The 27,518-nt window shown below is 46.1% G+C and overlaps 2 protein-coding genes across 3 annotated transcripts; both read right to left on the bottom strand.

Annotated features, from left to right (window-relative positions):
• Positions 1–418: 418 nt before the first annotated feature.
• Positions 419–3,090, bottom strand: LOC120694624. Its single transcript, XM_039977804.1, has 7 exons — positions 2,742–3,090; positions 2,207–2,322; positions 2,036–2,095; positions 1,902–1,959; positions 1,623–1,763; positions 942–1,109; positions 419–857 (listed from the first exon to the last, which is right to left on the bottom strand). The coding sequence occupies exons 2-7, from the start codon at positions 2,263–2,265 to the stop codon at positions 798–800; spliced, it is 546 nt and encodes a 181-aa protein (XP_039833738.1). The 5' UTR covers positions 2,266–2,322; positions 2,742–3,090; the 3' UTR covers positions 419–797.
• Positions 3,091–3,868: 778 nt separating this feature from the next.
• LOC120694625 (SWI/SNF-related matrix-associated actin-dependent regulator of chromatin subfamily A-like protein 1 homolog) lies at positions 3,869–11,784 on the bottom strand. 2 transcript variants are annotated; one of them, XR_005683570.1, is made up of 5 exons: positions 5,003–5,022; positions 4,786–4,911; positions 4,526–4,584; positions 4,402–4,438; positions 3,869–4,296 (listed from the first exon to the last, which is right to left on the bottom strand). XR_005683570.1 is itself a non-coding variant. In XM_039977805.1 (5 exons), the coding sequence occupies exons 1-5, from the start codon at positions 11,767–11,769 to the stop codon at positions 4,147–4,149; spliced, it is 486 nt and encodes a 161-aa protein (XP_039833739.1). In that variant the 5' UTR covers positions 11,770–11,784; the 3' UTR covers positions 3,869–4,146. The 2 variants fall into 2 exon arrangements, 1 of the variants encoding a protein (XP_039833739.1); XM_039977805.1 differs by lacking the exon at positions 5,003–5,022 and adding an exon at positions 11,656–11,784.
• Between the last annotated feature and the right edge of the window lie 15,734 nt (positions 11,785–27,518).

Genomic DNA, 27,518 nt, shown 5'->3' with positions numbered 1-27,518 from the left:
GCTTTTGGTAAAATGAAGAGATACTTGGCGTCTTACACTATTGTTGCCAATTCCTTGTTTTGGGATGGGTTAATACTATTTCATACTTGTACCCATGAGCATCTGACATCCATGGTTGTAGTCCTGTGTATTGTGCGTGTGAACACGCATGCCTACCCATAAGTCCTCGCTAGAAGGCCAGTGTTTTGGGATGGGTTAATGAATGGTCAAGCCGTCGAAGTTGCGTATTTACGAGTCTTGTTCAAAGTGACATATTCTTGAACATGTGTAATATCGAGCTCGAACTGATTGCTTGAATACTTCATGGGTGGTTCAACTTTAAGTTTGATAACTAAAGAAAAGTGCCAATACAGATGTTTGTGGATGAAGGGGGGGGGGGGGGGGGGGGGGAGGCAACTGCAACAAAATGAACAGGTGCTGTGGTGTCTCAAGAACTTGACACATTAAACATTCAAAATTACAATTATGCCAACATTATCAACTATTGTTGGTAACAGAGAAGAACATAGGCGCTCGACAATCTAAGATCACAATGGGCATGCAATGCACAAATATCTTTGCAATCCGTTCAAACAGAGTTGTACGCCTATTCCCCATGGGTATTGGTGGAAAGGTTTCTCCGAGTATCAGTGTAAGAAAATTGATCTTGCCACTATCTGGTAGAATCGTTTACCCCCTTCTAAAACTTCTTCTATGTCAGATGTTAACCCATCTCTCAGATGATCTGGAACTGTTGCATGCCGAGGAATTCAAACTTTTTTATCCATCATTTGCTGCTCCCAGAGATAATTTATGGTTCATTGCTTACTACAATCCAGGACCTCGTCGATAGTCTTGTTGACCATGCTGTCTCCAGCCTAACATGCATTTGAACACCAGTCTCATGAATACTTCCTAGACAGTAAAGCATATTGGAATCAATGAGAAGAAAACAAGCTGACCTTTACTCCAATGGCAAGTGTTGTTCTGATATTCACCACATGACCCAACCTCACTGAGCCTCCTTTGTTGTCCTTGATGCAGAGTACGGGAACCTGCCTTGTAGATGCCAGGGTTGGTATATGTTTTGTTAACCACTTGGGATTGCAATCGGCTGCAACAAGGACAGCCTGCATTGTTGTATTATAAAATGAGACATATTTGTCAGCTTCAGAGTTCCTCATTTAAATTGTTGTCAAAGATGTATGTAACACTTGAAAGTTGAAATTGTCCATCTTTGTACTTGACTGAACAAGTTCACCAATATCCTTGACTCATTTAATTGTTGCCCACAGAGTGAAAGAGAATAAGCTAATGATGTAGAAATAAAACAGTACAGTACAGATGAAAATGTGTGAAGACGTCATATATTTGATGTGATAATTTATTATTAAGGCTTAACATCACAGTATGCAACAAAAAAAGTTCAAAGTGGCCAAAGTCCAGGAAAATTTCCTAGGGAAGCAGAAAGGCACTGATGTCTTTGTCTTCACTAAAAGAAAAGAGCAAAAAACAATGGAATTAGACACAAATATTCTGCAATTTCACATCTTTTTGCACCTAATATATAAGCATAAGAAATTAAGAGGCTCCAATTTCATAGGTGGGTTTCTTATGAAGGCAAACTAGGAAATAAAACTAACCTGCAGTGGCACCAAAGGAGCTCTACGCCGACCTGAGACAGTTTGTGCTTCAGTAGAACTATGAGTAGAATTAGTGGCAGTAGCCGGAGGCATTCGCTCAAGAACCCTTGTCACGTCATTGACCCCGATAGCAAATTGTTTCTGCAGCAGCAAAATGGCATAAATGCAAAAGGAAAAAAAAAAACAGAATCTACTGAGCTTGCTCAGGAGACAAGAGAACAGAACAGACTGCCATTAACAATGGCAAAATGTAGTGAAGCCAAGTAAGGATAACAATACCTTCATCCATATCTTTTCTGGTAAACCTCCCCTAGAAACCTTTGCAACCTCCACACTCCTAGAGAAGAATACCTTTTAGGCCTTTCTGAATGTAACTAATGAAGCAGCAGGGAAGGGGTGAAAACAAGTGTTACCTGACAAGTTTCGACAATAGGTCATCAAGAGCGTCTCCTGCAATGTAATCTGAAGTTAGTCTGCATAACGAAAGTGCACAAGTGAATTAGCACCGTGAGAATCAGATGAAAGCATCACAGATCATAACCAAGAGAAAAGTTAATAATATTATAATAAGACAAAGCGTGTACACTTCTTCAGCATCTCTCAACGATTTGGCTGGTTTCAGGGACTTCCTCTTCTTGCTCATCGGCACCAAACAGACTGCTAATAGCCCAATACCCAGAAGAGCGGAACGCTAGCGCTACTGCAAATGACAGAACAGGAACGCTTAAGAAAATGAACACTGAAAAAATTGAGACTTGCAACATCGGAGTGCAATCAATGGCGGACCAAGGATTTGAAACTAGGATAGGCCTGTCAAAAAAATTCAAAGCACAATCCAGTATAATCTAATAGCACTTAATAACAATACGGTCACCAAATTTACAATAACATAATTAAAAAGGTCCTATAATACGTTCAAATCAACAAATTAGTTCAGAACACGAATATTACAATTAATTAATCACTTAATAGAGAGCTAAACTTCATGACAACACACAACAACAATACAAATGGATGCACCAACTATTCAATTAATCACTTAATGTTTGAATTCAGAAGTGAAATTGAGATGGAATCATGAAACAGAATGCGAGAAAGAAGTACACAGTAGGGAATTACAATCGACCAATGGCTGCTGCCTGCTGCGGCAGTTGCCCGTGGCCCCTGCCGCTCGGGGTGGCCGGGCGAAGGGCCACGGGTGTAGGCCGATGCGGGGCTGCGGGATGCTGACGGAGCAGGCCGCGGAGGTGGTGTCAGGGCGCAGCCGCACGGGGCGCCGTCAGCCAGCGGGAAGCGCGAGCCCGCCCAGAGGCCAGAGAAGGCCAGCACCAGTAGGAGCCGCAGGAGTCGAAGGGGGCGGGCGGAGGCGCGCTCGGGCGGCGGCCGGCGGCAACGCGGCGCGGCCGCACGCGAGGGCGCAGGGTTGGTCTCGTGGGGGAACTGGCGGCGTGCCGCGTGCTCGAGTCCCCTCGAGCCGGCAGCGTCGAGGTCACTGCCCGATGTATTTGGTCGGCGGAAATCAGCAAGACTCTCGTGTTGCCTAGGATTTCATTTTATGGGCCAAGATTTGGGAGGCCCTTTATCCATTAAAAATTAGGCCCATCATACGCCTTCATCAGAATCTGTCAATCCTATATATTTTTTGAAAAAAAATATTTCCCCACCTATCATTATTTAAGATTTGTACAATCATCTATAATTATTAGATCTAACCAGTCAAACTTTAACCCTTCCTTGCCTCCTCTTCCGTGCACCGACCGCCACCAAGGGCCGCGTCGCCACCCTGGCCGTCATCCCCTCCGCGCGCGCGCCGCCCCCCGCCCCCTGCTGGCGGCACCTGGACCCTCTGCTGCCACCGCCTTCTGCGAACCACTGCCTGTGCACGCGCCACGCTCTGCCGCTGCCTTGTGCTGCTGCAGCCGCCCGCTGCCGGAGAAGAAAGTGATAAAAGTGTTGAGTTTTAATATTTTCAAAATACTAGTTCATCATTTTCAAAATACTAGTTTAATATTTTCAAAATGCTTGTTCAATGTCAACCGGACCTTAGAAGCTTTATAGATAATTTGTTTAACTATCTTTCACAAGATGTATAGGAACCCATGAGCATCCATTCTCTCAACAGCAAAATAACGCCAGCCCATCTATGGCTCTGGTATCATCTGACAAACCTCGGTATATGTGCCCTCATTCAGCTGCTTGCGTTAAACCTCGAGACTTTCGAATCCGGACCGTAAAATCCAGAGACATGCATAGCAAAGACACTGGATTTGAATCAACGGGCAGCGTAACTGACAACTGGGTCGGGATATGATCTCCCATTACAAATCCAAATTAGTAAGGATTTTACAACCAACCATAAGCCAAAGTACAACAACGCTACTACCATCAACCGATCCAGCTGGAGCAAGCTTCGATCTGGTCGAAGTTCAGACAAAACATACAAACAATGCCATGTGGTTGGCTGGGCTGATCCTCAGTGGAGGTGCTGCACCTTGATCAGAAGCTGCCACTATTAAGTCAGAAGTCAGAACCGGGGGTGCTTAGTGCTGGGCTGATCCTCAGTGGAGGTGCTGCACCGCTTCAGGAAGCCGTCGAGCGTCTTCTGCTGCTTGGATGGGCTTGGTCTGCTGTCGATCTGGGAAACGTCCAGTGTCTTCTCCTGCCCGTCCAGCATCTGAAGAACATAACAAAAGAATAGGGTTGTTGATTTCTCGACCAGACTTGTGTGGGTCGCTGAGTCCGTCGTGGAAAAAATGATTTAGTAGTAGCGAGACAGTACCTGCCCCAGATTTTCAAGTTTGCCTTGAACAGCGCCCCTAGGAAGCAAAACCAGGGTGAACAAGACCAATGAGTAAACGGAATAAATTACAACATGATATAGGTAATCAAAGACCAGGACATACCAGATAAAGTCATCGATCGTGCCATGCGAGAGAAGGTAATATACATTTACTGATGAAACCTGGAATTGTAAAGAAAATAATGGAGCTACTGTTAAAGGTGGAACATCAAATTATCAACTGAAGGTATATAAATATTCAAAGAATACTTGAACATTTATATCACGGAAAACATTGTGGTCTCATCAAATCAATAAATCATAAACTTTCACATAAAAAATGGGACTCTGCTGGTCACAAAATAATGAGTGTCTCATGCTCACCTGGCCGATCCGGTGGGCACGATCTTCAGCTTGAATAATGTCGCCAGGAGTCCATGATAACTCAGCAAAGATTACTGTACTCGCTGCTGTCAAAGTTAACCCGTAGCCTCCAGATTTGATGGACAACTACAGCATTACAATCTCATTAGGCTTTACGCGATAATACTACACTAGATTTGATAAAGGAAAAAGTCCATTTTAACTATCCAACTATCACCTGAGTTTGATTTTGACCATCAAATTCCAAAGCCGGATATCATTGACCATGGAAGTGTGTAAACCGTGTACCAATGGCCACAGCACCCATTTAAAGGCGGTTTTGACTCGTTTTCGGTGGTTTTGACTGCCAGCGTGGATCCAATGGCCACCTCAACTACTGACTCTTGCGTCCAAGCGCCGCCACGCGCACACCACGCCGCTGCACGCGGCGGCCGCGCTGCTGTCCGGCCCGGCGCCGCTGCTCTGCTTCTCTCTACTCTCCCTCTTCTCTCCTCCCTCACTTCTCTACTCCCCCACCATACCCGCTCTGCTCTGCTCTACCGCATCGCTTCTCCAATCACCCGCCCTCCCCTCCTTCCTTGCATGACGCTGCCGCCTCTCGCTCACTCGATTCCCTGGTCCCCGTGCAGCGGCGCGGCAAACGAACCGCTACCATTTTTCTATCCGATCTCGTGCCCCCGCCCGCTTTACAGCCATGCCGCGCGGCCGCCTATAATTCCCGCTGAAGAAGCACCTAAATCCTGCTACTTTACAGCGACCGGCCGGGACCGATCGAAGAAGAAGCGGAAGAAAGGAACAGTGGGCGGGGGCCGGACGGATGGAGGCGTGCTGCTGCTCGTCCTCGTCGGCACCCATCCTCGCCGCCGCGCCGCCGCTTCTCCGCGCCGGCGTGGGCGGCGGGCGGGAGGGTGCCGCCGCCCCTGGCCGTGCCCGCGGCGCCGCGGCGGGGGCAGCGGCGGTGGCACCGTGGCGCGGGCGCTGTCAGGGTGGTGTTCGAGTGGTTCACGGAGCGGGCGGTCGAGGCAGTGGTCCTCTTGCAGCAGGAGGCGCGCGGGATGGGGGACGAGGCCGTCGCGCCGCACCACCTGCTGCTGGGCCTCGTCGCCGAGGACCGCTCCCCCGCGAGGTTCCTCGGGTCGGGACCCCGCGCCGACCGCCGCAGGGCGCACTGGGCAAGCCCGGGCCCGTGCATCCCGCCGCGGGGCGTGCAGATAGAGGCAACGGTAGTGTTTCGACCAAACTACTGATGGAATTGACGAACTAGCGAGCGCATGAGCTTCACAGGATCATGCCTAGCTCACATGCGCTATCGTACAGAGCGGAAAGGGAAGTAGCGCGCCTATGCGTACCACCGGCGCATCGGCAGCGGCAGCGTGGCCGAGCTCCGCCTCTCCACCAAATTCGATGCAATGGTGAGCTCCTTGTTCGATTCCTTCAGTCAACTCCTTCCTCAACCTCTCGCAATGCCCTGACTGCGACATTCTTCTTCTTCTTGCCCTCGTCTTCCGAGAGTGCGGCGAGGATGCCAAGTCCTTTCGCGGGCGAGGCAGAGGTGCTGGAGGACCAGAGCACGTCGAGCTCGAGCAGATCGCCGTCGGCACAGCGGGCGGCGGGAGGCTGCTGGGGGAGGCGGAGCGGGGGCGGTGGGCGAAGCGGCCAGTCCGGCGACGGGCGCGGTGGACGGCCAAAGGTGTTCAGAGGAGGGGCGGCGAGATTGAGAGAGGGAAGAGAGAGAGGAGGGTGAGAGAAGAGAGAAAGTTCTGACATGTGGCCCCACCGCCACATGTCGTCCATGTCAGCGAAACCACACACCAAAACCACTCGATGGTCAATTATGAACGGTTTTGATAGTTGAGTGGTCACAAATACCCGGTTTTTGAGTTAGATGGCTAAAACTAAACTCGGGTGATAGTTGGATGGCCAGAAATGGACTTTTTCCTTTGATAAAACCTGCCCACAGAGTTTGAACATCACAATACCATGTCACAATTTTGATTGTTAATTACATATTTGAAAACAAACTAGACCAGCCTAAGAGGAACTAAGTGGCTTAGAAATTATGCACTCAAATCGCTTAGGCAAGAACTCATACTTGGGTAGTCGCATCACAGTTAACTTCACATGTTTTCAAATCATTCAGGAGAACACTTCGTTATCTAAGGAGTAAGGAGTCAAATTTCCTATCAATGTGAAAAAGTCATGGCAAGTTCCCTCTTAGTTCAACCTTTCTGCAAGGGTCAAAGAAAGGTTATACTCGAAAACAGTTTTAGGCAACTATGCAAAAGCCGAGATCATTGAGTAGGGACTTGAGCAAATTTCAAAAATCAAAATACCAAGACTAATTTCTGGAACTTGATATTTGCATGTACCAGTTATTGTATTCAATACATGTTAATAGTGATCAGCTTTGATACCAATTTGTTATGGATTGACTAGATCAGGAAGACTGGAACGCTTGGCCGGGCAGGAAACCCGGCCAGATCGCCGAAGAACAGGCTGCCTAAGGCTGGTTCTATTCTTCTTCGAAACTCTAACCCTAGGACTTAGGGCACCTTTATAGACTAGGCGCCCTGGCTAAACCCTAATCACCCACGGGGGTACTGTTCACGCCTCCCTTTTGGGCTCTACACTCAGCCCATACAGGCCCAGCCGCGGTTTTTTCTTTTTTATATTTAAAAAAATTAAAATTTCAAAAATATATGTCGGTTTTGGAAAATTTCAAAAATATACCCCGGTCGCCCTATGGGGGGGCGACAGGGCTCAAATGTAATTTTTTTTCTTCAAATTTACAGCGAAGTCCTTGGAGAAAAAAAAGAGGGGGACCTGTCGCCCACCCCAGGGGCGACAGGCCAGTGGGCCCGCCAGGGGGGCCGGTCGCCCCTCCTGCGGGCGACAGGGGGGTCCTGTCGCCCCCACCCCCCACGGGCGACCGGGTCAGGCCGCCTATATAATGCCTCCCCCTCATTCCCTCCTCTCATTTGACCTCAAAAAATCCAAAAAAATCCAGAAAAAAGAGAGGGGTGAGAAGAAGGGAAGCAGCGAAGCTCTGCCGAATTCCTCACTTGTGATCTACCGATAACTTTCGTATAAATTCGTTGATATTGTATAACAATTTAATTTAATTAGCAGATTAGCTGAATTAGATTTTGTGCTTTAGAACACTGGTTTAGTATTACAATTTGAGTACTATTACAGACTTTTTCAAATAAAATAATTATACATTTGAATAGAATTATGATAGTACCTTATTGATATTGCAGTATAAGACAATAGAATTATAATAGTACCTATATTTTCACGCATTGATTTGGTATACGATATGTGCATTGCTTAAATTATGGTTTGTTATTTGGCGCACCACACTATAGCGCCAATGTCTTCGTCAGGATCAACCTACATTCCGTGGAGCAAGTGTAAAGCCACCGTACCCAAAGGAATTGATGTGCCAATGTGCTTATGCGGTTCGTTATGCAAGTTCATGCAATCTGAGGTTTTAGGAGATGACTACAACATGAGGTTCTTTATGTGTGAGAACTACGAATATGATCCACCTAAGCGATATGGCAAAGACCGGGCCAAGGTAACAGGACAACATACGCTATTTTTCTATATGACCTAACATTGAGTTATGATTCTAACTTGTGTTGGACAAAGTCTCATCCGCCTCTTTGTGATTTTATGCAGTGGTTCGACACCGTGCAGTCGCAGCAGGCAAAGGACATTGTGGATGTGGAACAAAAAGCAAGATGGGCTGCAGAACGTTGGCGCCGAATGAAGCACGAGGAACAGCAAGAGGAGAAGCGCAACAAAGAGCAAGAAGAGATCCGCAAGAGGATGGAGGAGGTGGATCGTAAGGCGGCGGCCGAACGTGAAGCTGACAGGGAGAGAAAGCGAGAGAGGGCACGCCGTGCGAAGGTAGCCGGGCCCGAAGCAATTAGGAAGGGCAAATATCCTAGGTGCACTCAATAGAGTAGTACCATGTAATCCCGGCATTTTATATTCCGTAAGGCATGGTAGGTTTAGATGCAACAAGAAATTATCTTGTCGCGTGCACATGCCACTGCAATTAGTTGTTTATGTTTTAAGTTGAGAGCTTAACTCTGTGTGTTGTAGCCTTTACCATTAATTTGCAGTTGTAGCCGGGAGTCTATGAAATCTTTGAGCTTTTCCTTAATATTTTCGGAGCTTTTCATGTCAATAGAATACTAAAAAACACACATTAATATAACGATAAGAATTAAGAACTAAGAAATACATCAGGGTCTGCTGCTAAAAAGCTCGAATAGCTCAAAATAGGAACCATAGTGTATCTAGCTACGAGTACGAGATCACAGGTTGCCACTGCTCAGCACGGCGATCACGGGTTTCCCAAATGTCGCATTCTTTGCCCAGACATACGTGACAAAAGACGACAATCCAATAGCAGTGCTCTTCCAATATTTCAAAAAGATGTGACAAGACGACAACCACACCAGCTCACCTTCAAAGCAGTCTCTCTGGCGAGGACGACGGACCTGTCATTCTACAGCGAAGGTCTGTGGCGTGTAGTGGAGAAGGCGGCATCTAGGCGCGATCGACCGAGCGGCAGTAATGCAGTGCTGTGAGTCTGCATGCACAGAGATGCATCGAGTAGTCATTTCGAGAATCGAATCTAGCCATTTCAGTGTTAGGTCAGCTAGCCTCTTCACTGTGTTGTCATGTAGGTTTTTTAGGTGCATTTACACTCCACACTCCGGGTATCAGATCTTTGTGCGCCTATAAATACTCCCAAGTTTGTGAACTCCCAGCACAACTCAAACATCAAACCTCATTGTATACCCAATGTCTGGAGGTGGGTCTAGCGGGAAGAATTACTATGGTTTTGGGAAAGGAAAAGGGGGAAGAAAGGGAGACCCCATAATATGGGAGGAGCCTCTTGTACCTGATTCCTTTCCGGAACCAGTGTTTGAGTTTCCACCACAGCACAAGAGTGAATTTACCAATGAAACTCCTCTTCGACAATACGATAACCGTAGAGAACCGTGGCCAAAATGCAGACATGGTGAGGACTGCTTAGTGCAGATGTGCACCGACGGGATGGATGGCGGTCGGTGTTTCTTTAAATGTCCACACGCATGGGTAATACTCGGTTGTTTCATTTCTTTATCTTCAATGAGACACCTTACATGGAATTTGTTTTGCAGTCTTCCGATGCTCCAGAAAACTGTGGTTTTACTAGGTGGGTAGATCCTGCACCAATTGATTCTGTTCAGGAGTTCATCGTGTACCTCCAGATAAAGATCTTTGATCTGGAATGTAAGGTGAACCATTATGAGGAAGTGAGCGAGGGTAACAAAGACGACGAAGTTGATGATATCAGCAATGCAGCCGGTTCACAGGATGAACCATGCACTATTCCTTACTGCAACTGCCCTTGTCACAAGAAGAAGGGCCATGCGCCTCCGGCACCACCGCCTGCACCACCTGCAATGGGTGGATACTGCGGAGAAGGCTCAACGCAGTTTGCTACGTGGGGGTACGGCTACTAGGACTACCCTAGTGCTAGTGACATGCTGTATCATTGTGTTTATTCTGTTTTTTTTAAAATTACCTAAGGCATGTTAGGTTAGTCCGGAATCTGTTTACCATAGTTTGCAACGGGTTCTGACATGCCACTACATGTGTGATGTGTGTTTCATTATCGTTGTATTATGATGTAAAATTTGGTGGTTCACATTACGTAATGCGTTTCTTAGTTCTTATTTCTTATCGTTATATTAATTACATGTGTGCTTTTAAGTTACCTGTAGATCAGGAGTACGCAATTCGGCAGAGCTTCGCCGCTTTTCTTCTCCTCACCCCTCTCTTTTTTTCTGAATTTTTAGGCTCAAATGACAAAGGGAATGGCGGCGAATGGTGGCCAGGGTTTAAGCAATAACGGAAGCAGCAGCAATTAGTGGATTCATGTTGAGTTCCTCATGTCAAAAAAAAAGAAATGGTTAAGGATACAATCAACCAAGAAATTATTACTTCGAACTTCTAAGCTCTATTAGTAGAAGTAACTAATAAGTACAAATAAATGATAATCGAAATCATCCGAATTGCTTCGAGATCTCGTTTTTAGTTTCTAATCATTATAGGTTTGTGCAAATCAACGTGAAATCTGCATCTACCAGACATCCGCGCTGACAAAAAAGTTTATAGTTCGAAATCACATGAAAAGTAGTTTCTCTAGTGTCATCCTTTAGAGGCTGCATCGCCCACCAAAATTGACATCCGACACCTTCCGTAAATTTCATGATAATTCGAACTCGATTTCCAAATCCTTCTGCAAATATATCACAATAAATCTTCGGACGCTGGAGGAATTTTATGCAATTCAATAGGCTTTGTTGGCCAGGGTTTAAAATCCTTCTGCAAATATATCACAATAAATCTTCGGACGCTGGAGGAATTTTATGCAATTCAATAGGCTTTGTTGGCCAGGGTGTGTGTTGGCCAGGGTTTAAAACACAGGGGAGGGACCCTGTCGCCCCCCCCCCCAACTGGCGACAGGGGCCTGTCGCCCGTTGGGGGGGCGACAGGCCCCCTCTTTTTTTTTCTCTCCAGGGACTTCGTTGCAAATTTAAAGAAAAAAATTACATTTGAGCCATGTCGCCCCCCATAGGGCGATCGGGGTATATTTTTGAAATTTTCCAAAACCGACATATATTTTTGAAATTTTAATTTTTTTTTTAAATATAAAAAAGAAAAAACCGCGGCCCAGCCTGCTGCTATAAAAATGCAGTTTCCTTTTTTCTAATTTATATGCAAAAGGTAATTTCAGCGACTTTAAGCTAGATTTAAGAAAAATGCAAGATAGAATATGAGGCACTAAAGTAAAAAACGTACCACTGCTGCCTTGATGCCATCCTTGTTTTGGAAATCTGTCACTAATGTTTGCCTTGTAGTCACAGGTGTCTGGCCATCAATTCTGATACACTTAACTTTCTTTTTCTGAAACATGGTTGTTACAAGTAGGTCCAGATGCATCATAAACAAGTAACATTAAATAAGTTTCAACCCAGGAGACTTCGTTTATCTCAAGGTTTCACCCATCCGGGGAACTCGGAGATTTCAAGTACAAGGAAAGTTGGCCCCTCGGTACATTGGACCGTTCCAAGTTCTGAAGAAAGTTGGAGCAGTAGCATACCGTCTAGAGCTACCAGAAGAAATGTTGGATATACTCCCAGTGTTTCACGTCTCGCAATTAAGAAGATGTTTGAGGGTATCCGAGGCAGAACACGTGCCAGTAGAAACGATAGATCTGCAGCCAGACCAGCGATACCAGGAAATACCGGTCAAGATCTTGGACACAGTCACTAGGAGGACAAGAAACTCCGAAGTACGGATTTGCAAAGTTCGGTGGGGCAGACACAGAGTAAAAGAAGCTACGTGGGAATGCGAAGACGCTCTGAAGAAGGAGTTTCCCCATCTGTTTAGGAGCCAGCCGAATCTCGAGGACGAGATTCATTTTAAGTGGGGTAGGTTTGTGACAACCCGAAAATCTATCAAAATTAAATCACACGCTAAAATATTTTTTTCCAAAACTTTTCATCGTTGAGCTCAAAATCCTCCTAAAGAACCCCCTCCCCTTCCCCGTGGAGGGAGGAGGAAGAAGATGGCAGCTTTGCCAACCCCCCCTTCCCTCTATTCCTTAAAGAACCCCTCCACCCTTTAGCCCTTTTTGCAAATTAAACCCCTCCATTTATTACATTCCAAAATAAAACCCTTCCCTCATATAAACAAATTTCTAAATAAGCCCCTACCTTCTCAAAAATAGTTACAAACAAGTCCCTGGACCCTTATTTAACCCCTGAACCTTTATAGAGCTTATCATTTCATGCGCCAAACAACCTCCGATCGACCTGAAACTTTACCATGCCATTACTAACATATTTTTGGCCATGCCAATAGGAGACCTCCCAAATATATTATTTCTATCTCCATATCTTAATTGTTTCCGAATCGAGCTCAGCGATAAAACTTTTGTTTCTTTTTCTTGACTGTGTGTTTGTTTGTATGCGTCGTAGATCACGGTGTGAACGAGGGAGAACCCATCGACGAGCGGTACTGCGAGTAAGCGAACGAGGACCAGTTCCGCGACCCCGAACTCGAAGGACCGTACCTCGAGCAGAAACTCCCATAAGGCTTTGAAGACGGCAAGTTCAATCCCGCCCTTTGATGCATATTTTGTCCTAGTTTTTTATAAACACACCCTATTGGCCTGTTTTACAAAACTGCATATGTTTTGCCTGCTGAAAACATGGTTGGATAGTCACCCCTTGATTTGTTACAACCATTCCTTGACCACATAGATTAATGTCGGAACGTGATTTGTTTGGACAATAATCGCTGCTAGAGCGCTTAGGACCTTAAACACGATACAACATGTTTTATAAAGAGAAAATGCGTGAGTGTGTGGGAAGAGAAAAATGTGAAATTTTCGAAAGATAAGTTTAGACGGGATGGATGGCACTTCTGTGTGATTTGCCAAATGGTGTGCTCGTGCCTGTGTGGTTGAGCAAGGAAGGGAGATATCCATCTTGTCACAATTAAGGACCGAGTTGGTGTGTCATCTCACCTAACTCCACTATCGTGCAAACCACTCGACCGTTGAATGGGCAACGGCTTAGCATAAACCCCACTAGTTAGTCTGATAGCCATCAGGAGAGCTGAGAGCAACGGGTGATCAAGGAGAAGGGATTAGCTCTGTGTGACTTATGCCCCGGTTAAAACCTCTGTGATAGGTCAATGACCCCTTGGTGGATCCCGTGATGGCTAGTCAGGTCTAGCTAAGGTGGGTAATGGCTTTGTTGGGATCTGCACCGACACTAAGGTGATCGAGTTGCGGTACCCCGCTTGTGGGTAAAGTTGCACACCTCTGCAGAGTTAAGAATCTATTCGAATAGCCGTGCCCACGGTATTAGGCGAGTTATGGTGTGGTCACATAACTAGTGTTTCTTCTGGGATTGGATGGGTTGGCATGAGTTATTTTGGAAAAGTGTCCGGCAGTTGTGCCGTGTGCTACGACGGATGGGGAGTCCGGTAGCAGTTTAAAACTTGGATCCTGTGTGGATCAACACTACGTGTTACTCGGTACAAGAAAACTTGCTTTGAAAATCCTTTCTTTCAAATGAACCCTTGCATAAAACTTATCTTTCCGCAAAGTAAACCCTAGCCTTATCCTTGATTTACCCTGTGCATGATATTCTGTTTATACCCACTCCGTGGGTGTGATTGGACTTGCTGAGTACGTTTGTACTCACCCCATTCTTAATTTTCACAGAGCAAGACCCAGACTTCGTTCCTGAAGACGTCGAGTAGAGGTCCCGTCCTGCACCCAACCTTGCCTGTGGATAGGGTCACCCGCAGGAAGTTCCGCATGGCGCAAGACTCTGATGACCCCCTCTTCGTAGTTAATATCGTTGTGTGGGTGTTAGTGGTTATCCTCGCGATAGTGGCGCTTCACTGCCCACTTCCGTGTAGAGTTGTACGGTGATGTACCATCTGATGTAATAAAAGTGTTATCAGCCTCCTAGGACTAATATTGTATCACTTTTAAGTCTTCTCTTATGAGGGGACGCTTCACGGTCTGACCGGTTGAACTGGGTTCAACTGGTTGGGCCCACAACATATAAATCAGTCTCTCTTTTTCTCCCCACCAACTCCCTCACCCTCACCAGAGAAAGCTCGAGCCCGAGCTCCCTCTCCCTCCCCTCTCACCCAAATCCTAAGTCCCAAATCCTCCCTTTCCACTTGATTCCAAGGCCAAGGAAGGATCAAACCGGCGTGGGGGAGCTTCTTCTCCACGATTCCCTCCCTGGGGAGTGGGGGATCCAAGTTCTTCGCAGGGGAAACACTCACCCAAGGTATTTTAGCTTGTGATGGTCGATCTCTAGTTCTATATGTTTTTAGGTGGTTCCCTCTGGTCAAAAACATCCAAATGTATCCTTGGACTAGTGCCTATAAGGGTTTAAGAATTTGTGGGCGATTTTCGCCGCGCCAAGGAATCCTAGGTTTTTGGTCTGGGTAGGACCGGTCTGACCGGTAGGGGTCCGGACAGTCCGGCCATGTGTTCGGATACTCTGAATTTGTGGTAGTCTAGACATTTCGGGTTTAGGTCCGAATTCTCCAGACTTGGGAGTCCAGATACTCCGAGAATACGTCCGGATACTCCAGATTTTTGGTCTCGAGTCGCACACAGGCCAGACCGGTCTGACCGGTTTGGTATACCGGTCTGACCGGTGCTAGCAGGGCTGAGAGGGTTAAATCAGGGTTTGTTAGTGAAAATAGATAGAAATTGATTTGGTTATTTTAAATTATGACACCTATATATGTCTCTATTACTTGTACATTAGGTTTAGGAATTGTTTGGAACCCTAGTTGCATGATCTCCAGGTTCCCTTGAGTTATACTAGTATGTATAGGACGATAAAAGTGCTATGCTTAATGGTTCCCGGTAGAAGACGAGTGATCTCTGGTCACTCGCGAGAAATAGGATGATTAGAAGTCGAGTAATTTCCGGTTACTCGCGAGATATATAATATTTTATAATCCAGTTCCGAGTTATTGAACTTGATATAAATGGAAGCTTGAGACCAGACGGGAAGTGATGATGATATATAGGTATGGCAGCAGGACAGGGTTTCTGGGTGTCTTAGTCCCGTCGGTGTCGTTTAAGGACTGTACCGTTGTTGGCCCTGCTGATTATGTTTGAATTGTACTAACCGCATGCCGGGAGTAGGAGGTAGTCGAAACCGGTAAGCCTAGTACTGCCTCGCTTCGAAAGTACAGAACTGAATCACCACCCCTTATGGCGAGTCGAGTAGTCGCGGAGAAACGGGATGCATATGTTTACTTTTGGTAGTCTCACGTTGAGCTCGGCTGACTATATGAAGGTGGGGTGGTTCTGTAGTTCGAGGCGGGGAGGGAAAGAGTTGGTGCGTGTGGTCCGACGGGGCATACGCGTGCCGTGTTGGTTAGTTCTACCTTGAAATGTTAAATCGAATCGATTCGCCGTCAGTCGCTCTCGGATATGAGCACCTTGATCACCGAGTCACATCGTAGTCCAAGATAGAATGATAATTATACATATACAATGTTGAACACATTGAATTATTATTGATTGCACCACCATATTTGCTATAGTTGGTTCATGCAAATATTAGATTAGAAATAATTTACATAGGATCTAGGGCTAAAACCATGTAATTTATGTTCATTATGTAAGCTATTGTGTATTTGAACTCGGTTTGTGAAAACTCTTGTATCCTAATTTGTGACCTTAATATAATTTCAAGTCTTTGTCATGCTTGTACCATCTGCGTCCGCCTTCGCGTGGGACTACCGGTGTTGTTTCGATCGGGCCGTGGGTTGAGAAAGGATCGTCAAATTAAGCCATTAAGTTAATGCACCTGATGTGTTCAAATGTCGGCCATTACGTTTAATTTGGAGTTTTAATTTGGCGGTTCCGTCACAGTACCCCCAAGAGTGCATGTGTTTTTGTGGTTGCTTAACAATAATAGATTGCTGACATGTGTTTTTGTGGTTGCTTAACAATAATAGATTGCTGACAGTACCCCCAAGCGTGATACAAATACTTTTGAAAATGCCGCCTCAACACACATAACCCTAACATCTCTGTCTCCATATTTTTCATGTGATTGTGATCTCTCGAGAAATTGTACTTCCTCCGTTCTAAATTATAAGTCATTCTAAGAATTTTAAAAAGTCAAAGTTTTTTTTAAATTTAACCAAATTTATATGATAAAATAATAATATTTATGATACCAATTAAATATCATTAGATTCTTTGTTAGTTATATTTTTATAGTACACCTATTTGATGTCATAAATTTTTATATTTCTCTCTATAGTTTTGGTCAAACTTTGAGATGGTTTGACTCTCCGAAAACGATTTATAATTTGGAACGGAGGGAGTATGTCCCACCAGCCACCAGATTAAGGTTTTAAGTCCGTTTCGCTTAAATAACATGATCGAAGACTAAGGTGCTGAAAGAGACAAAAACCAACCCGTTTCGCCTTCCCAGTTGTTCCACCGAGGAAAGCTGCTCCGGCAACCAGTCTTGCTTCCCCAAACAACACACGCGTCGTCCCATCACCTGAAGTCCTGAACGTGTGGACTAGATCATGGCGCCATCGGGGCCGGGCTCGATGATGGCCTCTGCCTGCAGATCGACACCATGCATGGCATGGAGCCGACCAGCAGGGGGTGCATGGAGGCCGGCCGGAGCCGTATCGAGCACGCACCACATGCTCGGTCGTCATCGATCAGTGATTGTAACTAGAACTTCCACTTGTGAGTATATAAACAAATGAACGCATCGATTGTCAATGTATATAAACGCACGGTTGGTACGACGCCGAGCTACAGTAATAATTCAGAAATGCGCACGCATGACACCGAGATCATACCTAACACGCATATATATACGCGCACAGGGCACCAAATCAAACAGCCTTGCCCCGGCACCAACCGTGCATGTAATGGCGTTGTTTGGATCGTGCTAGCTACTTGTGGAATGCTCATTCTCCGAAAAAAGAATCTCGCATGTATAAAATACTAAATGAAGTCTATTTGCAAATCTCCTTTAGAAACGGGTATAACTTTTCTTGATGAATCTAATGACAGTAATTAATCGATGATTGGCTACAGTGATGCTACAGTAATCATTCTCTAATCACATGATTAAATGTCTCATTAGATTCATCAGGGTTCCTAGCGCAGAGGTTTTGGAATTGGTTTTGTAAATTACCTTTGTTTGACACCCCTAATAGATGGTCAAACCTCATTCTAGGATCCTAAAACACCAAACCAAACAGCAGGGCCATTCATCTAAAATTTTGTCCGAAACCTTCACTTGAATATTCGGACCAACTTCACATCAGCAGCTGTACTAGCTACTCCCATTCTCTTCTATAAATATATAGGCAGCGGAGCATGCTCTAAGTCAACAAGAACAAGTTCGAGCTACTAGATGCTTGTTGACACAGAATCGCGCCAACACACTCGAATGCGCTAGAACACGCAGGAGATCATCAAAACGATCTGAACCAGCGATGCCCTAGTGGACCGGTCTGACCGGTTCCGCAGACCGATCTGACTGGTGTGGAGCAGAGAACCGCGAAGACCTAGAAACGCGAGCTCGGAAGGGACCCCGTCGGAGCTTGCGCGGCTAGAGTTGCTCTGAGGTCGGCAGGCCACTCAAAACATCTTCAAACATCATCGAGACGAAAGAAGAAAGCAATCTAGGGTTGGAAAAAGTTAGGATTTGAGAGATAAAAAATAATGCGATATTTTGATTGATTCGATTGGGAATACCTCAATCGGCCTTAGCCTTTATATTTATAGGCCGGGGAAGTCGTACCCCCTCTCCAAGTCAGTTTATACAAGAATTTCCAAAATAAAACGAAGCCTACTCGGATTACAACTGGACAGACCGGTCAGACCGGTCGGCCTCTGAACTGCCAGAATTGGCTGTCAACATATGCCCCCAGCTTTTTGGTGAGTTTCACAAGCAAAAAAAGCAAGAACTATCATGATGTACATATTTTACACAGAGCATACAAATCTAAAAAATAAAACTAAGGGCGATATCCAATGTCGTCCATCTTCATCCTCATGCACTTTGCCATACGCTAGGATACAACTTCTTCAAGTACCTCCCATTGATAGCCCTTGGTAGACGCTCACCTTGCACCGTCTCCACCATATACGAATTACCGGAGATAACTTTGATAATCTTGTATGGACCCTCCCAACTTGGCGACCATTTGCCAAACTTGTTGCTTTTCATCCCAAGAGGCAAGATTATCTTCCAAACCAGATCCCTAATCTGAAAAGATTTAAGTTTTACCTTTTTGTTGTAAGCTCTGGCCACCCGAAGCTTGTCTTTCTCAATCTCCTTCAAAGCCTTCAAACGCTTGTCGGTCACCTCATCAATATTATCCATCATCAAATCATGGTAATCAACAGCGGAGATGTCATTTTGCTTTGCCAATCTATATACGTCCAGATTTACCTCAACGGGTAAAACGACCTCTTGACCATACACAAACTCAAAAGGAGTAACCTTAGTAGCACCATGTCTAGATATACGATGAACCCATAATGCTTCTTGATAAGTTTGATCAAAATCTTATTATGAGACTCGGCCTGCCCATTGGCCTGAGCATAGTATGGAGATGAATTGAGCAACTTAATCTTATAAGATTCGGCAAAGGCACGCACCTCTTTTGATATAAATGAAGAATCTTGATCCGTTGTCAAAGTTGTGGAATGTCGAATCTATGAATAATATGCTCAGTAATAAACTCAATTACCTCCATATGTGTCATATTCTTCAAAGGAACCGCTTCGATCCATTTAGTGAAATAATCCGTAGCGACCAACACGAAGCGATGCCCCTTTGAAGATGGAGGATTAATTTGTCCAATGAAATACAACCCCCAACCTCGGAACGGCCATGGTTTAATAATAGGATGCATTAACGCAGCAGGCACCAATTGCAAATCAACAAACCGCAGACATTCTTCACACCCTTTATAGTATTTGAAACAATCGGATAGCATGGTGGGCCAATAGAAACCGGCCCTTCTAAGTAACGACTTCATTTTGGGAGCCGATTGATGAGTACCACAAACACCTTCATGAACCTCACCCATAGCAACCCGGGCATGATCCGAGTCTAAACACTTGAGAAGCAAATCTTCGGCAGTTCGACGATAAAGCCCATCGTCAATTAAAACATACTTAAAAGCAAACGTCGAATATTTCTCTCCGCACCACGACCAGAATCTCTCAAATATAATATAAGAGGGACCCTCCAATCCTGAGTTTTGGCCGAGACAATTGAATCGTCTTTCTTGGCCGGATAAAAACCAACAGCTGCATTACTGGTCAGACCGGTCTCTGGACCGGTCAGACCGGTCTGGGCGGTCAGACCGGTCTCGCTGACCGGTCGGACCGGTGCATCCAGAACTAGACACTGGGCTTTCGTTTGTACCGGCTTGCAAATGTTGAAATATTTTTTCGTAACATTATAGCCAGATGCTTAATGAGCCAGAGTATTTGCCTTTTCATTCTCTTCGCTTAGAATATGTTTGATAATAAATTCATCGAAAGAAGAAATAATATCAAGGCATTTATCAAGATATGCATTTAGAGAACTATTATAGCATTGGCATACCTTAGATACTTGCTGCACCACCAGAAGAGAATCTCCAAAGGCTTCAACATGCTTCACGCCCATGGATTGTAAGAATTCCAAGCCAAATAGAAGAGCCTCATATTCAACTTGGTTATTTGTGCACTCTTCTTCCAATTGGTTTAAAAATTCAAAAACAGCACAATTCGGAGAAATAAGAACAACACCAATCCCTTGACCATCATCACAAACCGATCCATCAAAGTACAATTTACATGGTGTGCAAATAATATAGCCGACTTCTAGATCATACTTGTCATTAATCCGATGCTCAACAATAAAATCCGCTACAATTTGGCCTCACATAGATTTTAAAGGTTCACAAGCCAAATCATATTCAACCAAAGCATAAACCCACTTGCCGATTCTACCACTCAAAATCGGTTTTTGTAACATATGTTTGATCACATCGGTTTGACATACTACTATGCAAGTACTAGATAGTAGATAATGCCTTAATTTGGTACAAACATAATAAAGAGACAAACACAACTTCTCAATAAATGTATACCTTGTCTCCGCATCAATAAGTCATCGGCTTAAATATGTAATGATATACTCCTTCCCTTCGGTTTCTTGAGTCAAAACAGCCCCAATAACCTTGTCTTCAGCAGCCACATAAAGTCTGAAAGGTACTCCTCTCCTAGGTGCTTTGAGTACGGGTGGCGAAGACAAATAAATCTTGATCTTCTCAAACGCTTCTTGCTGTTTTGCCTCCCAAGTAAATTCGGTTTCATCTTTTAATCGAAGAATAGGAGTAAAAGCATCGATCTTCCCGGACAAGTTAGATATAAACCTTCTCAGGAAATTTAACTTGCCCAAGAACTTCTGTAAATCCTTCTTGCATGTAGGGGCTTCAACCTTCCTCATGGCTTCAATTCTTTTAGGATCAACCTCTATTCCCTTCTCATGAATAATGAATCCAAGAAACTTTCCAGCCGATACACGAAAAGCACATTTGAGTGGATTCATCTTCAAACCATACCGGCGCATCCTCTCAAGAGCAAGTCTCAAATCGGCTAAATGACGATCCAAACCGGCCGATTTAATGACAATATCATCAATGTACACCTCCAAGATGACACCAAGCAAATCATGAAAGATTAAATTCATAGCTCTTTGATAAGTAGCACCCGCATTTTTCAAACCAAAAGTCATAACAACCCACTCAAACAAACCGACAAATCCTGGACATCTAAAGGCCATTTTAGATATATCTTCTTCGGCCATAAATATTTGATTGTAACCGGCGTTACCATCAAGAAAACTAATGACACGATATCCGGAAGCCTCATTGATCAACATATCGGCTATAGGCATAGGATATTCATCCTTGGGAGTAGCTTTATTAAGATCTCTAAAATCAATGCACACTCTAATTTTCCCCGAATCCTTTTTCTCAACGGGCACAATATTAGAGATCCAATCAGTATAATGACAAGACCGAATAAATCCAGCATCAAGTAAATGATTAATTTCAATTTTAATTCGGTCATAAATAATGGGATTGAAACGCCTAACCGGTTGTTTATAAGGTCTAAAACCGGCTTTAATCGGTAAACGATGCTCAACAAGATCACGACTTAAACCGGGCATTTCATGATACTCCCAAGCAAAGCAATCAACATATTCCTTCAATAAATTAACCAAATCGGATTTATATTTAGCTGATAAATTTTTGTTTACAAAGGTCGGCCTAGGGATAGTTCCATCACCAATGTATACCTTTTCTAAAGGATCGGCCGATGCAAACCCTTGGCCCAGCTTGTCTAGATCATCAGAATCTTCAATGGCTTCACACATACTAATCTAGCCTCTGCTGTAACCACTCTGTGTTGGACCGGTCTGACCAATCGGCACAAGCGGTCTGACCGGTCGCTTTTGGAGCTTCTGTTGTACTCATCTGATTTACATTAAATGATTTAGCCAATTATCCATCGGCTTTAGTACAGCAGAAACAAAACTATCCTTAGTGCAACTAATCAAATCATAATCGGACAGATCCACGCCCGATAAACACACTGATTTGCATGAATCCAATCCCTCCCAAGAATCAAATTGTAGTTACCTTGCACCTCCGAGACGAAAAAAGCCGTAGCAAGCGTCTTGCTCCCAATGGTGAGCTCCATGGAAGCAACTCCCTTGGCGCTAAGGGGCTCGCTCCCTCCAACACCACCGACTGTCATGTTTGTCTTGATCAAGTCCTCGTCTTGGCCACCGAGCTTCTTGTACAGCGAGTAGGGCATAAGATTTACAATGGCCCCACCATCCACTAGCATGCGAGTTACCGGCTTCCCGTTGATGTGTCCCCTCAGGTAAAGAGCCTTCAGATGGTTGTCCTTCTCGCTTGGCTTCTGGAACACAGCTTCACGGGGCCCAAACTGAAGATGAGCCAAATCCTCTTCCGGAACCACGAAGTAATCCGAAGACAAGTGCACCACATTAATCTCCAAGTTGGTGCACTCCGGAGACGCTTCATAATCCACCAATTCCTCGTCTTCCGCTATCAGAGGAACTGCTGGTGCTTCATCTACAGAAGGAACCGAAACGGACGGTGCCGATTTGGCTACTGGCTCTGCAGTAGGTTCTACCGGTCTGACCGGTTTGTCAGAGCGGTCTGACCGGTCTATCTGACCGGTCGGCTGTGGCGGTCCGACCAGTCTGGCTGGCTGATCAGCTGTCTTGACCTTCCAAACCTTGCTCTGAGGGAACATGGGCGTGTATCTGTTGAAGTCCTCATCTCTCATCTTCTTTTTCTCCTGCTCCTTCTTTTCTTTGTTGCGAAGGCGCTGCAATTTCCTCTTCTGTCTATGAGTTAAACCTGAAGGACACCACCTAGGCTGATGGTACTTGTCCGCTGCACTCTTGCTGCTACCGGCCTCATGATCATTAGCTATGACCGGCTTTTGTGAAGGAACATCAGCCGATTCTTCAATATCCATCGGCGTTTTGCCCGTGTCTTTTATGGGCACTTTGATTTCATCGATTTGAATAACATCGGCTTTAGACTTCTCTGGATCAGCAACAGGCTTCTGCCCCTTGATGCGATACTCAAACCTTGGAACAGGAGACTGGCCCAGCCTCTGGATAGACCGGCCTGACCGGTCCATGGCGATCGGTCTAACCGGTGCATCCTGCAGCACTGGACCAGATTGGCGTGGCCCCAATCGGTCATGCACGGGTACTCTGGAGCTTTCTCCTTGATAATATGGAGGATAAGGCATCGGAAAGCATTGCATCCATATCCCCCCATGCTCCCATGCCGGATTTGTCGCATTTGAAGCCAGAGGCACCCATGGCATGGTAGCACACATCTGGGGAGGATACAATGTGACCACATCACCCCTACGCCTGCTGGATTCCCTCTTTGGGGACACTGGACGGTCTTGACGTGGTGGTGATCGCGGTCTCTTTTTTAGCGGCCGATCATTTTGAACGGCCTTTGTGTACTTGTTCAACAACTGGTTGAAGGTGGGCTTCTGATTAGCAGTTCTTCCCTGTACCTTCATCTCGTTGGTCTTCCAAGTACCCACTTCCGGACACTTTGGCTTGAAAGTCCAGGGACGCTCACTGTAGCAGCACCGTCCAAATTAGACCGGCTTAAATGCACTAACCATCATCTTAATACTTAATCCAGTTACTGTGCACTTAAAACGGTGTAACCTGACAGGCTGTCGGGTAAAATCCCGATTAAACTACTGTACTCCAGGATCACAATTGCACTTAGACCCGTACGAAGACGAGCACAGGTGTTACCCGCATACAGAAATCTTCAAATTAATTTACAACACCAGTTTTACATAAAAGTCTTAAATACAAACAACAGAGTTCAAACGCACAGCGGAAGTTTAAAACTGAGTTCGAAATACAATACGATAGCTACGACGACGATAAAAGGTGAGCTCCACATCCTGCCCACCGATGTGACGCCAACCTGCCCAATCTTCACGGGGAAGACGGGGCCCACTCGACGGTCCAACCTGGAGGAAGCGGCTGTCCAATCCAGGACGCACAGATCTCCTCGAAGTCCGCCGGGACACAACCTGCTCAGAAGGGTACAACAACAACCCTGAGTATACTAATACTCAGCAAGGCTTACCCGACCTTGGGTATACCTAGCCCATTACCTAGACATGCAAAGCTTTTTGGCTCTGGAGTTCTTTTGCTGAAAAGCTGCTATAAGTGAATCCTTACTTTCAATATTTTAGCTCCATTTAGTATACCAAGTATTACTAAGTTCGCCTATTCATCTAAAACACACATGTTGGAACAGATTATCTTTTAGTAACTTCCAAACCAGTCTTTTCCATTCCGTTTCCATTCCACTTTCTTACTACGATGTGACAAAGAGATCAAGGCTCTCATAACCGCGAGTCACGGCGAATCGATCCGATTTAACCTTGCAAGGTGGACCTAACTCACACGACACATGTAAGCCCCGTCGGGCCACTCGCGTCAACTGTTTCCACATTACCACGGCATCTGAACTACGCCTGCTAAAACCCAGGTGATGGGCCCCTCGCAGTGAACTCCCGGAGAACCCGGAGGCGGCATCCTATCCAACACCCGCCAACTCCCACGCCCAGCGTAGCATGGCGGAATTCAAATTACCGCTGTAAGGTGGTACACAGCTTACCGGTTTCGACTACCTCCTACTTCCGGTATGTGGTTAGTACTGTTCAATCCTCGATCAGCACTGCCAACAACGGAACGGTCCTCAATCGACACAGGCGGAGCTTACTTTCCATCCATTCCATACCAAAACCAACTCATTTCCGCCCGGTCTCCATTTCTCTTTACTCAACAATTCATTTCAAGCCCAAGCTAAGGGATCAAGATCCTAAACTCGCGAGTGACAGCAATCACTCGACTTCTACCGAAAACCTATTTAGCAAAGCATTTCTATCGACACCTGCATACTAGTATAGGCCCACGGTACCTAGGGAACATGCATACTATGGTTCCATTCAACTCCTAGAACATAAATGCACAATACTTAAATAAACAATGAATACTTTAAATTATGGTTATGCTCCGGGGCTTGCCTTGCAAGTCAGCGGGGTTAACTAGGTCTGCTGGAGCGTGCTCAACGGCGACCTGCTGCTGCTCCTCTGCTCGTGGCTCCTGGACCGGCTCAACGATCAGCTCGTGGACAGCGTCGGTCGTGGCGTCTACACGAATAAAATATGTCATGCAACAGATAGGACACAGAGCAATGCATAAGAGCTTACGATGCGAAAACAAGGTTTAAACATTTAGCCTGAAGTGTTTCCTTCGAAAACAACTACTAAAACGACTTAGGTTAGCATGGATTAACAGGAATTTGCTTTGCATGCACGAAACAAAATAACTAACCCTAGCAAGCCAGCGAAGTATAAACAGATCTACCAAAAGTGCATAGCAACAGGCCCTGAAACTTTTACAGTGGACTATACATGAAATGAGTAATCCACTGCAAATTTTTCATAATTTTTAGAGTAACAAAACAAGTGGTACAAAATAAACTAAGTTAAACACAAATTGAATTTTTCATCAGAGAAAAAGTGATAAAATGCATGATTAAGTATTTTTCCTCTGAAGATCCAGATTTTAGAAACCTAACAAAATTTGTTTGGCATTTTTCGCATTTTTCTGTGAATTTCTACACAATTATGAATTATCAGCTGAAATAATTGAAAGAAACATAAAAGATAAAGGGGGGGCGCTGACAGCCGGGCCCCACTTGCCAGGGAGCCAGGCCCGCTGCTCCCCCTCCCCTGCTTCGCGTGCGCTAGCGCGGCCATGGCCGGCGCGGCGCTGACGGCCCGCAGCGGGGCTCCCGCTGGCGGGGGCCGGCCGGCGGCACTGCTGCGGGGCGCGGGGCGCAGGGCGGCGGCGAGGTCGGGGCGCGGGACAGGGGCGCGGGGCGCAGGGCGGCGGCGGCGGCGGCGCACGCGCGGCTTGGAGCGGCGGCGCGGGGGTGGCGTTCCGGCCACCGCGGCGCAAGGCGGCGGCGGGAGCGGGCGGCGGGAGCACCAGGGAGCCAGGGCGGCTCTAGGGCGCGCGGTAGGGGGGCGCGGGCGGGAGCAGGGAGCCCCGGCGGCGCGCACGGGCGGCTAGCGGCGCGTTCTGCGGCGGCGCGGCGGCGCTTCGACGACGGCGGCGCCGATTCGGGTGGGGAAAAGGTCGGGGAGTAGGAGGAGGCCGCGATTGAGCTCACCGTGGGTCGATTTTGGGCGGAGGAGACCTCGGAGAGGATCGTCGACGAAGAGGGCGGAGCTCAGCAAAGAACGACAATGGCGGCCGTGGTCTGCGGGCTCGATTCGGCTCGGATTGGGCGCGACCGAGGTCGGGAAAGGGTGGAGTGGTTTCGGGGTGAGGTCGCGCGGCTCTGGGCGCGAAGGAACGAGGTGTGATGGTGAGGAGCGACCGGGATCGACGCCGGCGACACACTGCACGGCTCAGCTCCGCTCGTCGTGAGCTCGGGGAAGGAGAAGAAGGGAAGGGAAGGGATGAGAAGCCTCCAGTTCTCGCGCGAGGATAAGGGCGGCGCTCAGACGCCGAGGTCAAAGCGCGATCGCCGACGCGTGGACGCGCTCGCCGGCGTCCATGCGCCGGTATGGGCGTCGGGGCACAGTGCCGAGCACAGGAGGGGCACTGTTTGCTCGTTTAATGATTTTAGCTCGAGTTTGACAAGTTGAAACTCAATTTTTCATATAGGAACTTGAAATTTGGCCAAAATAATAGTTGTAAAGAAAAAGAAGATCTACAACTTTCGTTTTGGGCGGAAGTTGATTTGGAGCTCAGATCAAGGACAAAAACGAGATCGAACACAGCTAAGTAGATGTTTACTAAGCGAACGCGATTAGCGTTAACGACGAATTTGAGTCCACGATTAGCGAGATAAATCGTGATTAGCGGGACAATTAACACAGGGGTGTTACAGCCTTCCCCCCTTAAAAGAATCTCGTCCCGAGATTCAAGCATGAGAGAATTCAAACAGGCGGAAAGGGTTCGGAGATGTAGTACCTGGATGAGCGTTTAAAAACTCCGGATACTTGGATTTCAGAAATTCCTCCTTCTCCCAAGTCGCTTCATCTTCGGAGTGATTACTCCATTGAACTTTGTAGAATCGGTTGGTTGTGCGACGAGTAACTCGATCCTTGCGATCAATGATCTTGATAGGATGCTCAGGATAGGTGAGATCAGACCCTAATTGAATCGAGTCACTTGCCACAGCTTCAGTCGGAACTCTAAGGCACATTCTGAGTTGCGATACATGGAATATGTTATGAACTGCAGAAAGATTCACTGGAAGATCCAACCGATAAGCCACAGGACCGCATCGTTCCACAATTGGATATGGACCGATGTAGCGAGGAGCTAGCTTTCCCTTTATTCCAAATCTTTGCACGCCTTTCCAAGGTGATACTTTTAAATAGACATAGTCACCGACTTTAAAGACGAGTGGATCTCTTCTTTTATCTGCATAGCTCTTCTGTCGAG

The sequence above is a fragment of the Panicum virgatum genome, chromosome 2K (assembly GCF_016808335.1).
Source record: "Panicum virgatum strain AP13 chromosome 2K, P.virgatum_v5, whole genome shotgun sequence".
NCBI lineage: Eukaryota > Viridiplantae > Streptophyta > Magnoliopsida > Poales > Poaceae > Panicum > Panicum virgatum.
This window is presented reverse-complemented; position numbering and strand designations above follow the sequence as displayed.